This window comes from Cinclus cinclus, chromosome 36 (assembly GCF_963662255.1).
Source record: "Cinclus cinclus chromosome 36, bCinCin1.1, whole genome shotgun sequence".
NCBI classification, from domain to species: domain Eukaryota; kingdom Metazoa; phylum Chordata; class Aves; order Passeriformes; family Cinclidae; genus Cinclus; species Cinclus cinclus.
Window position 1 is genome coordinate 709,394 of NC_085081.1, and position 14,374 is coordinate 723,767.

General features: G+C 44.2%; 1 protein-coding gene across 1 annotated transcript; it reads left to right on the plus strand.

Annotated features, from left to right (window-relative positions):
- The first annotated feature begins 385 nt into the window (after positions 1-385).
- On the plus strand, positions 386-13,753 carry LOC134055880 (lysophospholipase D GDPD3-like). The gene is made up of 11 exons (XM_062512349.1): positions 386-426; positions 539-600; positions 1,793-1,835; positions 2,667-2,802; positions 4,337-4,382; positions 5,868-5,986; positions 7,890-7,979; positions 10,762-10,895; positions 12,186-12,245; positions 12,811-12,862; positions 13,431-13,753. The coding sequence occupies exons 1-11, from the start codon at positions 386-388 to the stop codon at positions 13,617-13,619; spliced, it is 972 nt and encodes a 323-aa protein (XP_062368333.1). The 3' UTR covers positions 13,620-13,753.
- Positions 13,754-14,374: the final 621 nt, after the last annotated feature.

Consider the following 14,374-nt stretch of genomic DNA (forward strand, 5'->3'; position numbering starts at 1 on the left):
GATGTCATCAGATTTGGGGGGTTGGGCTAATTTGCATAAATTTGCATCGATGTCCTGCAGGGGGGAGGGGAGGGGCTCCCAGTTTGTGTTCCCAGTGCTCCCAGTTTGGGTTCCCAGTACTCCCAGTTTGGTCCCAGTGCTCCCAGTTCGGGTTACCAGTACTCCCAGTTTGGTCCCAAACCCTCCCAGTGCTCCCAGATTGATCCCAAAGCCTCCCAGTGCTCCCAGTTTTGGTTCTCAGCACTTCCAATTTGATCCTAAACCCTCCCAGTGCTCCCACTTTGGGTTCCCAGTACTCCCAGTTTGGTCCCAAACCCTCCCAGCGCTCCCAGATTGATCCCAAAGCCTCCCAGTGCTCCCAATTCGGGTTCCCAGTACTCCCAGTATGGGCCCCAAGCCAATACCAGACGCCCCGCAGTTCCTACGGTGCATTGTGGGTAGCGAGGCGGAAGTAGCCCTTACATCCCGCGGTGCATTGTGGGTACCGAGGCATTTCCGCCCGTTCCCGGAAATCACTCTTACGGTGCATTGTGGGTAGCGAGGCGGAAGTAACCCTGCGTCCCGCGGTGCATTGTGGGTACCGAGGCACACTAAGCCCAGGTAAACCCCACCCCGCGACAGGTGCGCTGGACCACACCCAAACCAGTTTAAAACCAGTTCAAACCCAGTTCAAACCAGTTCAGCAGGAGCCATGGCGGCGCTGGCTCTCGGGGTTGCCCTCGGGGGGGTTTTGGTGGCCACGCTGGCTCGGGCCCGGGTTCGGAGGGGGCCGGAGGGGCCGCGCTTGGAGCGGGAAGCGCGAGCGGTGGCGCACAGGGGCGGTGAGGGGGGAGGGGCAAAAGGGGCAGGGGGTGTGGGGGGATGGGGGGGTGGGGGGATGGGGGGGAGGGGGGGAAGGTGGGGAGGGGAGAATAGGGCGGAGGGGAAATGGGGGGGAGGGGGGGAGGGGAGAACGGGGGGAAGGGAAATGGGGGGAGGGGCAAAGGGGGAGGGGAGAAACGGGGATGGGGGAATGGGGAAGGGGAGAGGGGCAATGGGGGATAGGAGGATGGGGGAGGGGCGAATGGGGAGGGGGAGAATGGGGGGAGGGGAATGGGAAACGGGGGGAGGGGAAATGGGGGAGGGGGAGGGGCAAAAGGGGAGGGGAAATTGGGGGGAGGGGAAAATGGGGGGAGGGGAAAATGGGGGAGGGGAATGGGAAAGAGGGGGAGGGGAAATGGGGGAGGGGAATGGGAAAGAAGGGGAGGGGAAATGGGGGAGGGGAAAGGAAAAGGACGAGGGGCTTAGGGAGGGGGATGGGGAGGGGAAATGGGGGAGGGGCTTGGAGAGGGGTGGGGGAGGGGGAGTGGAATCGAAAAGGGGGAGGGGCTTATGGAGGAGGGGGAGGGGCTTGGGGGAAGGGGGAGGGGCTAGAGAGGGGATGGGGGAGGGGCACGGGGCAGTCCAATTAGCCCCTAATGAAGCACCTAAGGCCGGTAATTGTCGGCCTAATGAAATGCATAATTAACCCCTAATTAACCCCTAATTAACACCTGATTAACGCCTAATTAACACCTGATTAACCGTTACTAAACCTTTAATTAACCCCTAATTAACCCCTGATTAACCTTTACTAAACCTTTAATTAACCCCTAATTAACCCCTAATTAACACCTGATTAACGCCTAATTAACACCTGATTAACCGTTACTAAACCTTTAATTAACCCCTAATTAACCCCTAATTAACCCCCCAATTAACCCTTAATAAGCCTTTAATTAAGCGCTAATTGACCCCTAATTAACCCTCGCAGGTGCAGGGGAGAGGATCGAGAACACCTTGGAGGCCTTTGAGAAGTGAGGCCCCTCCCTCTCCCCTTGGCCCTTCCCCCTTTAAGGCCCCTCCCACTTCTTAAAGGGCCAGAGACCAATTTTGGAATGAGGCCATGCCCCCTTTAACGCCCCGCACGCTTTCTTAAGGGGCCAAAAGCGTCCAAAAATTTGGTTCGTTCCCCTTTAAATCGATTCGGTTGTGGTCACGCCCACTTTTAAGGAGACCACGCCCCCTTAGGGCTCCTCCCCCTTTCTTAAAGGGCCAGCAGCACCTTTAAACCCAAAACCACGCCCACAAAATGTCACACCCATCTTCTTAAAGGGCCAGAGACCAATTTGGGCATCACCCCTTTAAAGCCACGCCCCCGTTCAGGCTCCTCCCATCTTCTTAAAGGGCCAGCAGCACTTTAAAACTCAAAGCCACGCCCACAAAAAGCCACACCCGTCTTCTTAAAGGCCTAGCAGCCTTATATATACTAAGCCACGCCCACTTCCTTGAGACCACGCCTATTTCGGGGCGGGGCCTCTTCTTCTTAAAGGGCCAGCAGTAACCGAAATAGAAAGCCACGCCCACTGTTATGAGATCATGCCCCATTTAAAGGCACCACCCACTTTTTTAAAGGGACAGCAGCACCTCAAAATGCAGAGCCACGCCCACAAAAAGCCACGCCCATCTCCTTAAAGGGCCGGAAGCACCATAAATCCAAAGCCGCGCCCACTCCTAAGGAGACCACGCCCCTTCACCTTCTTAAAGGGCCAGGCTCCAATTGAAGCCACGCCCTTCTCAACCCTCTTAAAGGGCCAGCACCTCCCACCCCCCCGCTAATCACCTCTCCCATCTGGCCCCTCCCCCAGCGCGGTCTCCGAGGGCTGCGATTGGCTGGAGCTCGACGTGCGCCGCACCCGCGACGGCGTCGTCGTCGTCTGTCATGACCGGGACCTGTGGCGACAGAGCGGCCGCCATCTTGACGTGACCCAGCTGGACTATCAGGTTAATTAATGAGCGCTCATTAGCGCTCATTAGCGTTCATTAGGGTTCATTAGCGCTCATTAGGGTTCATTAGGGTTCATTAGCGCTCATTAGGGTTCATTAGGGTTCATTAGCGCTCATTAGGGTTCAGTAGCGTTCATTAACGCTCATTAGCGCTCTTTAGGGTTCATTAGCGCTCATTAGCGTTCATTAGGGTTCATTAACGCTCATTAGGGTTCATTAGCGTTCATTAGCATTCATTAACGCTCATTAGCGTTCATTAGCGCTCATTAGGTTTCATTAGGGTTCATTAGCGTTCATTAGCGCTCATTAGCGCTCATTAGCGCTCATTAGTGTTCATTAGGGTTCATTAGCGTTCATTAACGCTCATTAGCGCTCATTAGGGTTCATTAGCGCTCATTAGCATTCATTAGTGTTCATTAGGGTTCATTAGCGCTCATTAGCGCTCATTAGCGCTCATTAGCATTCATTAGCATTCATTAGCGTTCATTAGCGCTCATTAGCGCTCATTATCACTCATTAGCGCTCATTAGCGTTCATTAACGCTCATTAGCGTTCATTAGCGTTCATTAATATTCATTAGCGCTCATTAGCGTTCATTAGCGCTCATTAAAGTTCATTAGCGCTCATTAGCGTTCATTAGGGTTCATTAGCGCTCATTAGCGCTCATTATCACTCATTAGGGTTCATTAGGGTTCATTAGCGTTCATTAGCATTCATTAATGCTCATTAGCGCTCATTAGCGTTCATTAGCGCTCATTAGTGTCCATTAGCGTTCATTAATATTCATTAGCGCTCATTAGCGCTCATTAGCGCTCATTAAAGTTCATTAGCGCTCATTAACGTTCATTAGCATTAATTAGCTTTCATTACCATTAATTACCGTTCATTCACTGATCGTCCCCTAATTAAATATTAATGGTTATCTGCTCCCTAATTAGCGATAATTAGTGATAATTAGCGATAATTGGCAATAATTAGTGATAATTAGCGGTAATTAGCAATTAATTAACTCTAAATAAACACAAATGAGCCCCTGATTGTTGCTAATTAATCACTGATCGTCCCCTAATTAAATATTCATGGCTCTTTGCTCCCTAATTAGCGATAATTAGCAATTAATTAACTCTAATAAACCGCTAATTACCCCCTAATTATTCCTAATTAATACCTGATTAACCCCCAATTAAACATTAATCGCTGTTTAAGCCCTAATTAATGGACATTTACAATTAATTAACAATTATTAAACCCTAATCAATCACTAATTACCCGCTAATTAGACACGATTAATGCCTAATTAATCTCTGATTAATCATTAATCGCTAATTAATCCCTGATTAATCATTAATCGCTATTTAATCGCTAATTAAGCAGCTGTTACCCCAAATAATCCTAATTAAGCGCTCATTAATCCTTAATTAATCACTAATTTCCCGCTGATTAACGCTAATAATGGTTAATTAATTGCTGCTAATTAAGGTGAATTAATTAATTAATTAATTAATTAATTAAAATTCCTCCCCTCCCCCAGGATTTGCCGCCCTATCAGAGCCCCCTGGAGGTGACGTTTTCACCAGGTAAAAAAATAAAAATAAAATAAAAGTAAAATAAAATAAAATTAAAATTAAATTAAATTAAAATAAAATAAAATTTAAAAGAATAAAATAAAATAAAATAAAATAAAATTAAATTAAATTAAATTAAATTGAATTAAATTAAATTAAAAGTAAATTAAATTAAATTAAATTAAAATAAAATAAAATAAAAGTGAAATAAAATAGAATACAATAAAATAAAAATAAAATAAAATAAAATAAAATAAAATAAAACTAAAATAAAATAAAATAAAATAAAAGTGAAATAAAATAAAATAAAATAAAATTAAAATTAAATTAAATTAAATTAAATTAAAATAAAATAAAATAAAAGTGAAATAAAATAGAATACAATAAAATAAAAATAAATTAAAATAAAATAAAATTAAATTAAAATTAAATTAAAATTAAATAAATTAAAATAAAATAAAATTAAATTAAATTAATATAAAATAAAATAAATAAAATAAAATAAAATAAAATAAAATAAAATAAAATAAAATAAAATAAAATTGGAGAATTTTGGGATAATTTTTGGGGGGATTTTTTTGGGGGATCTTTTTTGGGAATTTTTGGGAATTTGGGGGAAATTTGGGGGAATTTTTTGGGAATTTTGGGGAATTTCATGGGATTTTTTGGGGGAATTTTGGGAAATTTTAGGAATTTTCAGAGAATTTTGGGAATTTTTTTGGGAATTTTGGGGGATTTTGGGGAAATTTGGGAAAATTTGGGGGTTTTTTTTGGGAATTTCGGGACATTTTGTGGAAATTTTTTGTTTTCTTAATTTTTGTTTTTAATTTCTGGGAATTCTGGGGAGTTTTGAGGAATTTGGGGAATTTTGGGGAAATTTGGGAGGAAAAATCGGAATTTTGGGAAATTTTGGCGACCATTGGAAATTTTGGGGAATTTGGGAAATTCTGGGCGGAAAAATTTGGGAATTTTGGGGAATTTTGGGGAGTTTTTTGGGGAATTTTTTGGGAATTTTGGGAAATTTCCAGGAACCTTGGGGATTTTTTTGGGGGGGACTTTTGGGGAATTTCAGGATAATTTTGGGAAATTTTTGGAATTCGGAGAAATTTTGGTAAAATGTGGAAAATTTCTGGAATTTTGTGGAAACTTCCGGGAATTTTCTGGAACCTTCCGGAAATTTTCTGGAAACTTCCGTGAATTTTCTGGAAACTTCCAGAGATTTTCTAGGAACTTCCGGGAATTTTCTGGAAACGTCCGTGAATTTTCTGGAGACTTCTGGAAATTTTCCAGAAACTTCCGGGAATTGTCCGGAAACTTCCGGGGATTTTTCTGGAAACTTCTGGGAATTTTCCGGAACCTTCCGGGAATTTTTCTGGAGACTTCTGGAAATTCTCTGGAAACTTCCAGAAATTTTCTGGAAACTTCCGGGATTTTTCTGGAAACTTCCGGGAATTTTTGGGAAACTACCGGGAGCTTCTGCCCCTCCCCCACCCCCAGGCCATTTCTCCTCCGGCTGCGATCGCCGCGTTCCCCGATTGGTCGAAATCTTCCAGCGTTTCCCGCGGCAGCCAATCAGCATCGAGATCAAGGACGACGACGATGACCTCATCAATGAGGTCATCACCGGCGGGTGGGGGAGGGGCGATTTGGAGCCATTTTGGGGCCGTTTTTGTGTCATTTTTGGGTCAATTTGGAACCATTTTGGGTAATTTTTTTTTTTTTGGTCATTTTTGGGTCATTTTTCGATTCAATTTTGGTTCATTTCTGGCTCAATTTGGGACCATCTTTGAGTCATTTTTAGGTCCATTTTGGGCTCAATTTTGGGTCATTTTTTGTCATTTTTGGGTTATTTTTGGTTCAATTTTGGTTCATTTTTGGCTCAATTTTGGGTCATTTTTTGTCATTTTTGGGCCATTTGGGGTCATTTTTGGGTCCATTTTTAGTTCATTTTTTTTTTTTCATTTTTGGGTCCGTTTTGGGTCAATTTTGGGTCCATTTTTAGTTCAATTTTGGGCCATTTTGGAGACATTTTTGTGTTATTTTTGGATCCATTTTCGGATCATTTTGGGTTGAATTTTAAGTCAATTTTGGGTCGATCTTTGGGTCCATTTTGGGTCACTTTGGTTCAATTTTTTGGTCCATTTTTGGTGCATTTTTGGGTCCATTTTGGTCCAGTTTGGGTCCATTTTAGTCCATTTTTGGGTCCATTTTTGGGTCCATTTTGGGTCCATTTTGGGTCCATTTTTGGGTCCATTCTGGGTCCATTTTTGGGTCCATTTTTGGTCCATTTTGGCTCCATTTTGGGTCCATTTTTGGGTCCATTTTGGGTCACTTTGGTTCAATTTTTTGGACAATTTTTGGTCCATTTTTGAGTCAATTTTGGTCCAGTTTGGGTCCATTTTGGGTCCATTTTTGTGTCCATTTTTGAATCATTTTTGGTCCATTTTTGGGTCCATTTTGGGTCCATTTTTGGTCCATTTTTGGGTCCATTTTTGGGTCCATTCTGCGTCAATTTTTGGGTCCATTTTTAGGTCCATTTTGGGTCCATTTTGGCTCCATTTTTGGGTCCATTTTGGGTCACTTTGGTTCATTTTTTGGGTCCATTTTGGGTCCATTTTTGGTCCATTTTTGGTCCATTTTTGGGTCCATTTTGGCTCCATTTTTGGGTCCATTTTGGGTCACTTTGGTTCATTTTTGGGTCCATTTTTGGTCCATTTTTGGGTCCATTTTGGCTCCATTTTTGGATCCATTTTCGGTCACTTTGGTTCAATTTTTTGGTCCATTTTTGGTGCATTTTTGGGTCCATTTTGGTCCAGTTTGGGTCCATTTTTGGGTCCATTTTTGGGTCCATTTTAGGTCCATATTTGGGTCCATTTTTGGGTCCATTTTGGTTCCATTTTAGTCCATACTGGGTTCATTTTTGGTCCATTTTTGGGTCCATTTTGGGTCCATTTTAGTCCATTCTGGGTCCATTTTTGGGTCCATTCTGGGTCCATTTTAGGTCCATTTTGGGTCCATTTTTGGGTCCTTTTTGGGTCCATTTTTGGGTCCATTGGTCCATTTTTGGGTCCTTTTTTGGGTCCATTTTAGGTCCATTTTTGGGTCCATTTTGGTTCCATTTTGGTCCATTTTTGGGTCCATTGGTCCATTTCTGGGTCCATTTTTGGGTCCATTTTAGTCCATTCTGGGTCCATTTTTAGGTCCATTTTAGTCCATTCTGGGTCCATTTTTTGGTCCATTTTTGGGTCCATTCTGGGTCCATTTTAGGTCCATTTTGGGTCCATTTTTGGGTCCATTTTAGGTCCATTTTGGGTCCATTCTTGCTTCTTTTCCACCTCGTTCTTTTCACCATTTCCCCCCGATTTTTTTCTTCATCCTTTCCCTCATTTTTTTTTCCTTTTTTTTTTTTTTTTTTTTTTTTTTTTTTTTTTTTTTTTGGTTGAATGGGAAATGGGTTCGGGGGGGGGGGGTTCTCCCCCTCCCCCTCCCCCTCCTGACCCCTCCCCTCCCCCACCCCAGGTCGCCTCTCTGGTCCGTGCCTTCGACCGCGCCCCCATCACTCTCTGGGCCTCCTTCCGAGAGCCGATCCTGAGGAAATGCCGCCGAGCCGTGAGCCCCTCCCCCACCCCGCCCCTCCCCCCACACCCCGCCCCTCCCCCACACCGGCAGGACAAAAAAAACCCGGCGAAAATCGGGTTAAAAACGGATTTTTTATGATTTTTTTAAAGATTTTTTATGATTTTTTTTAATGATTTTTTATGATTTTTTTGGGACTTTTTGGGGAGGTTTTGGGGGGAATTTTGGGGTGGGGGAGGGGCCCTGGAATGGGGGAGGGGCTGAGGGGGTCGTGCCCCTCCCCCCACCCCGAAAAATTAAAAAAAACCCTGGAGAAAATAGGGTTAAAAATGAGATTTTTTTTGGGGGGGAATTTTAAATATTTTTATTTTTTTAAATGGGATTTTTAAGGGGTTTTGGAAGGGGATTTTTGGGGAGAAAAAAATTCGGGAATTTTGGGGGAAATTTTGGGATAAAAATGAAAAATTTTGGGGGATTTTGATTTTTTTTAGGATTTTTTTCCGGGATTTTTAAACGATTTTTGGAGGTTTTTAAAAGGAATTTTTGGAGGTTTTGGAACAATTTTAAATTCTGGTTTTGAAAGGGAATTTTGGGCGGAAAAAATGGAAATTTTGGGGATTTTCGGGGTGGAAAATTTGGGAATTTGGGGAAAATTTGGGGATGAAAATGAAAGTTCTGTGGAATTTGGGTGGAAAACGGAAATTTGTGGAAAATTTGGGGGATTTGGGGCTAAAAAAGGGAAATTTTAGGATGGAAAAATTGGGTTAAAATGGAAATTTTGGGGAAATTTTGGAGAATTTTTTTGGGATTTTGGGGTGGAAAAAGGAGAATTCTGGGAAAATTTGTGTTCAAAACGAGAAGTTGGGGAATTTTGGGTTAAAAAATCAAAATTTTGGGGCATTTTGAGTGGAAAATTTGGGAATTTTCGGGGAAATTTGGGTTAAAAATGGGAATTTTATGGAAATTTGGGATTTTGGGGCTTTTGGGGGGAATTTTTGGGGATTTTTGGAGGTTTTTAAAGGAATTTTTGGTGATTTTGGAACAATTTTTAATCCCGGTTTTGAAAGGGAATTTTGGGCGGAAAAATGGAAATTTTGGGGATTTTTGGGGTGGAAAATCTGGGAATTTTGGGGGAAATTTGGGGAATTTTGGGTTTAAAACGGGAATTTTTTGGGGGAAATTTTGGAGAATTTTTTGGGAATTTGGGGTGGAAATTCCCCAATTTTCCCATTTTTAACCCATTTGTCCCAAAAATTCCCATTTTTCCACCCAAAATTCCCGCCCCAAAAATCTCAATATTAAAAAAAAAAAAAATCTGATTTTTAACCCAAAATTCCAAAATTTTCCACCCCAAAAATTCCCATTTTTAACTTCACCTTCCCCAAATTTCCCCCAAATTTCCGTTTTTTACCCCAAAATCCATAAAATTCCCATTTTGGACCCAAAATTTCCCCAAATTCCCAAATTTTCCATTCAAAATGCCCCAAGAATTTTGATTTTTTATCCCAAAATTCCCCAAAATCCCCCAAAATTCCATTTAAAAAATCGCTAAAAATTCATTTAAAAATGGTTAAAAATCCCCCAAAAAACAAAAAAAAAAAAAACCAAAATTCCCCCAAATTCTCGTTTGAACCCAAATTTTCCCAAAATTCTCATTTTTCCACCCCAAAATCCCCAAAAATTCTCCAAAATTCCCCAAAAAATTCTCCAAAATTTCCCCAAAAATTCCCATTTTTAACCCAATTTTTCCGCCCTAAAAATTCCCTTTTTTAACCCCAAATCCCCCAAATCTTCCCCAAATTTCTGTTTTTCCGCCCAAATTCCACAAAATTCTCATTTTCATCCCCAGAATTCCCAAATTTTCCACCCCAAAAATCCCCAAAATTTCCATTTTTCCGCCCAAAATTCCCTTTCAAAACCGGGATTAAAAATTGTTCCAAAATCACCAAAAATTCCTTTGAAAACCTCCAAAAATCGTTTAAAAATCCCCCCAAAATCTCCAAAATCCCAAATTTCCCAAAATTCCCATTTTTAACCCAAATTTCCCCGAAAATTCCCAAATTTTCCACTCAAAATGCCCCCAAAAATCTCATTTTTAATCCCAAATTTCCCCAACCCCCCCCCAAAATTCCATTTAAAAAATCGTTAAAAATTCATTTAAAAATGCTTAAAAATCCCCCCAAAAAATCCAAAAAAAATCCAAATCCCCCAAAATTTTTCAGTTTTATCCCAAAATTTCCCCCAAAATTCCCGAATTTTTTTTCTCCCCAAAAATCCCCTTCCAAAACCCCTTAAAAATCCCATTTGAAAAAATAAAAATCATTTAAAATTCCCCAAAAATCTCATTTTTAACCCGATTTTCTCCGGGTTTTTTTGTAAAATTTTTGGGGTGGGGGGAGGGGCACGATCCCCCTCAGCCCCTCCCCCATTCCAGGGCCCCTCCCCCACCCGAAAATTCCCGCCAAAACCTCCCCAAAAAATCATTAAAAAATCATAAAAAATCATAAAAAATCCGTTTTTAACCCGAATTTCTCCGGGTTTTTTTAAATTTTTTTGGGGGTGGGGGAGGGGCACCCCCTCAGCCCCTCCCCCATTCCGGGGCCCCTCCCCCACCCCAAAATTCCCCCCAAAACCTGCCCAAAAAATCATTTAAAAAATCATTAAAAAATCATAAAAAAATCATAAAAAATCCGTTTTTAACCCGATTTTCGCCGGGTTTTTTTTGTCCTGTCCGGGTGGGGGAGGGGCGTTACCCCCTCCCCACCCCCCCCCCCCCCCCCCTCACCCTCCCTCTCTCTCCGCCCCTCCCCCACAGCACCCACAGATGCCGTTCTGCTTCTCCCTCGAGCGGGGGCTCCTGGTTCTGCTCCTCTGGTTCCTGGGGCTGCTGCCTTTGCTGCCCCTGGGAGAGGCCGCGCTGCTCTTCCCGCTGCCCTCCATCATCAACCGGTGAGCCCCTCCCCCCACACCCCGCCCCTCCCCCCACACCCGGCCAGGACAAAAAAAACCCGGCGAAAATCGGGTTAAAAACGGATTTTTTATGATTTTTTAATGATTTTTTTTTTTTTTTTTTTTTTTTTTTGTTGTTGTTGTTGTTGTTGGGGTTTTGGCGGGAATTTTGGGGTGGGGGAGGGGCCCTGGAATGGGGGAGGGGCTGAGGGAAGGTCGTGCCCCTCCCCCACCCCCAAAAAAATTTAAAAAAAACCCGGCGAAAATCGGGTTAAAAACGGATTTTTTATGATTTTTTAATGATTTTTTAATGATTTTTTGGGGAGGTTTTGGCGGGAATTTTGGGGTGGGGGAGGGGCCCGGGAATGGGGGAGGGGCTGAGGGCGGTCGTGCCCCTCCCCCACCCCAAAAAATTTACAAAAAAACCCGGAGAAAATCGGGTTAAAAATGAGATTTTTGGGGAATTTTAAATTATTTTTATTTTTTCAAATGGGATTTTTAAGGGGTTTTGGAAGGGGATTTTTGGGGAGAAAAAAATTCGGGAATTTTGGGGGAAATTTTGGGATAAAATTGAAAAATTTTTGGGGATTTTGATTTTTTTAGGATTTTTTTCCGGGATTTTTAAACAATTTTTGGAGGTTTTTAAAAGGAATTTTTGGAGGTTTTGGAACAATTTTTAATCCCGGTTTTGAAAGGGAGTTTTGGGTGGAAAAATCGAAATTTTGGGAATTTTTGGGGTGGAAAATTTGGGGATTTGGGGAAAATTTGGGGATGAAAATGAGAATTTTGTGGAATTTGGGTAAACATGAAAATTTGGGGAAAATTTGGGGGATTTTGGGAAAATTTGGGGGATTTCGGATTAAAAATGGGAGTTTTGGGGTTGTAAAAATCAGAATTTTGAGGCAGAAAAAAATTGGATTTTGGGGAATTTCGGGGTTGAAAAAATGGGAATTTTTGGGTGGGAAAACCCAGAATTTTTGGGAATTGTGGGGTTGAAAAAAAAATCGAAATTCTTTGGGAATTTTGGGATGGAATTTTGGGGAGATTTTGGGGAGCGTTTTAGGAGGAAAACGGGAATTTTGGGGTGGAAAAAAAATCGGAATTTTGGGGTTGGAAAAAAATTGAAATTTGGGGAATTTCGGTCTTGAAAAAAATCGGAATTTTGGGAATTTTGGGGTGAAAAAAAATCGGAATTTTTTGGGGTTTCTTTTGGGGGGGGAATTTTGGGGGTGGGGGAGGGGCGCTGACCCCTCCCCCCCCCCCTCTCTCTGCCCCTCCCCCACCCCCCAGGACGTATTTTCCCCTCCCCCGCGGCTGGGCCGGAGCCCTCCTGAGCAGAGCGGCCAAAAGGTGAGGGGTCACTCAGGGGTCACTCAGGGGTCACTCAGGGTCACTCAGGGGTCAGGGGTCACTCAGGGGTCACTCAGGGGTCACTCAGGGGTTAAAGGTCACTCAGGGGTCACTCAGGGGTCACTCAGGGTCACTCAAGGTTTAAAGGTCACTCAGGGGTCAGGGGTCACTCAGGGGTCACTCAGGGGTCACTCAGGGTCACTCAGGGTCACTCAAGGTTTAAAGGTCACTCAGGGGTCAGGGGTCACTCAGGGGTCACTCAGGGGTCACTCAGGGGTCACTCAGGGGTCACTGAGGTCACTCAGGGGTCACTCAGGGGTCACTCAGGGTCACTCAGGGGTCACTCAGGGTCACTCAGGGGTCAGGGGTCACTCAGGGGTCACTGAGGTCACTCAGGGGTCACTCAGGGGTCACTCAGGGTCACTCAGGGGTCACTCAGGGTCACTCAGGGGTCACTCAGGGTCACTCAAGGTTTAAAGGTCACTCAGGGGTCAGAGGTCACTCAGGGGTCAGAGGTCACTCAGGGGTCAGGGGTCACTCAGGGGTCACTCTCTGGTCATTCCAGCCTCGTTCTCCGTCCCTCTCTGCTCCGGCACCTGAAGAGCCGCGGGATCCAGGTGAGGGGGAGGGGCCAAATATGCAAATGAGGGGTGGGGCCTGAAAGACGTTAATGGGGGAGGAGCCGAGGCCGCCATTTTGGGGGGGAAATGGAAATTTTGGGGTGGGGGAGGAGCCGAATTCCCCAAATTTTGGGATAAAAAGTGGAAATGTTGGGGAGGGGCTTGAGCAGCTATTTTGGGGTGGGGGAGGGGCCAAATCCGCCATTTTGGGGATGTGGGAGGGGCCAAAGCCTCCATTTTGGGGATGTGGGAGGGGCCAAATCCGCCATTTTGGGGTGTGTGGGAGGGGCAAAAGCCGCCATTTGGGGGATGGGGGAGGGGCAAAAGCTGCCATTTTGGGATGTGGGGGAGGGGCCAAGCCGCCATTTTGGGGTGTGGGAGGGGCCAAAGCCGCCATTTTGAATCTCCCCCCTCCATCTTTCCCCGCTTCCAAAAATCTCCATTTTTCACCCCAAAACAACCGGGATTTCTCTGAGGGGGAGGGACCTGAGAGGCGAAGGGGGGGGAGGGTCTCTCTTACCCCTCCCCCACCCCCTCCCCTCGCCCCTCCCCCGCCTTTTCCCAGGTCTGGCTGTGGGTGCTGAACGAGGAGCGCGACTTCGCCGAAGCCTTCGGCCTCGGAGCCACCGCGGTCATCACCGATTATCCCGGGAAACTCCGGCGCTTCCTGGAGGGGGGAGGGGGCCCCTCCCCCACCCGCCGGGGTGAGCCCCTCCCCCAGGCGAGAAAAGTGACGGAACAGACGGAAAAATGACGGGGGGGGGGGGAAAAAACAAAAGGAATAAAAACGGATTAAAAACGGATTAAAAACGGGTTTGAAAAAACACCGGAATGAGGTCATGAAACGGTCGAGAAACAAACAAAAAAATGACCTCAAAAGAAGCCAGAAATGACCCAAAGTTGGCACAAAATGAGACCCAAAAGTGGCACCAAAATCAGCCTGATATGACCCAAAAATCACCGAAGAATGGCTGCGAAAATGACCAAGAAGTCACCAAAAAATGACCCCAAAAAGAGCCCAAAATGGACCAAAAATGACCCAAAATTGGCACAAAATGTGACCCAAAAATGGCCCGAAAATGGCCTCAAAAAATGAGCCCAGAAGAGGCCAAAACTGAACCCAAAAGAGCCCAAAATGGACCAAAAATGACCCAAAATTGGCACAAAATGAGACCCAAAAATTGACCCAAAATTACCAAAAATTGACCCAAAATGGCCCCAAAATTGGCAGAAAATTGGCACAAAATGACTCAAAATGATCCTAAAATGGACCTCAAAAAAAGCCCAAAATGAACAAAAATCACCCAAATATGGACAATAAAAACGACACCAGAAACCCCCAAAACGGCCCCAGAAATATCATCCAAAAATTGACCAAAAATGAACCAAAAATGACCGAAAAAAGGAACCGAAATGACCCAAAATTAACGAAAATGGCCCCAAAAATTTCCCCAAAATGGCCCCCAAAAGGCCCAAAAACGAGCCCCCAAAAAACCCCAAAAATGGCCC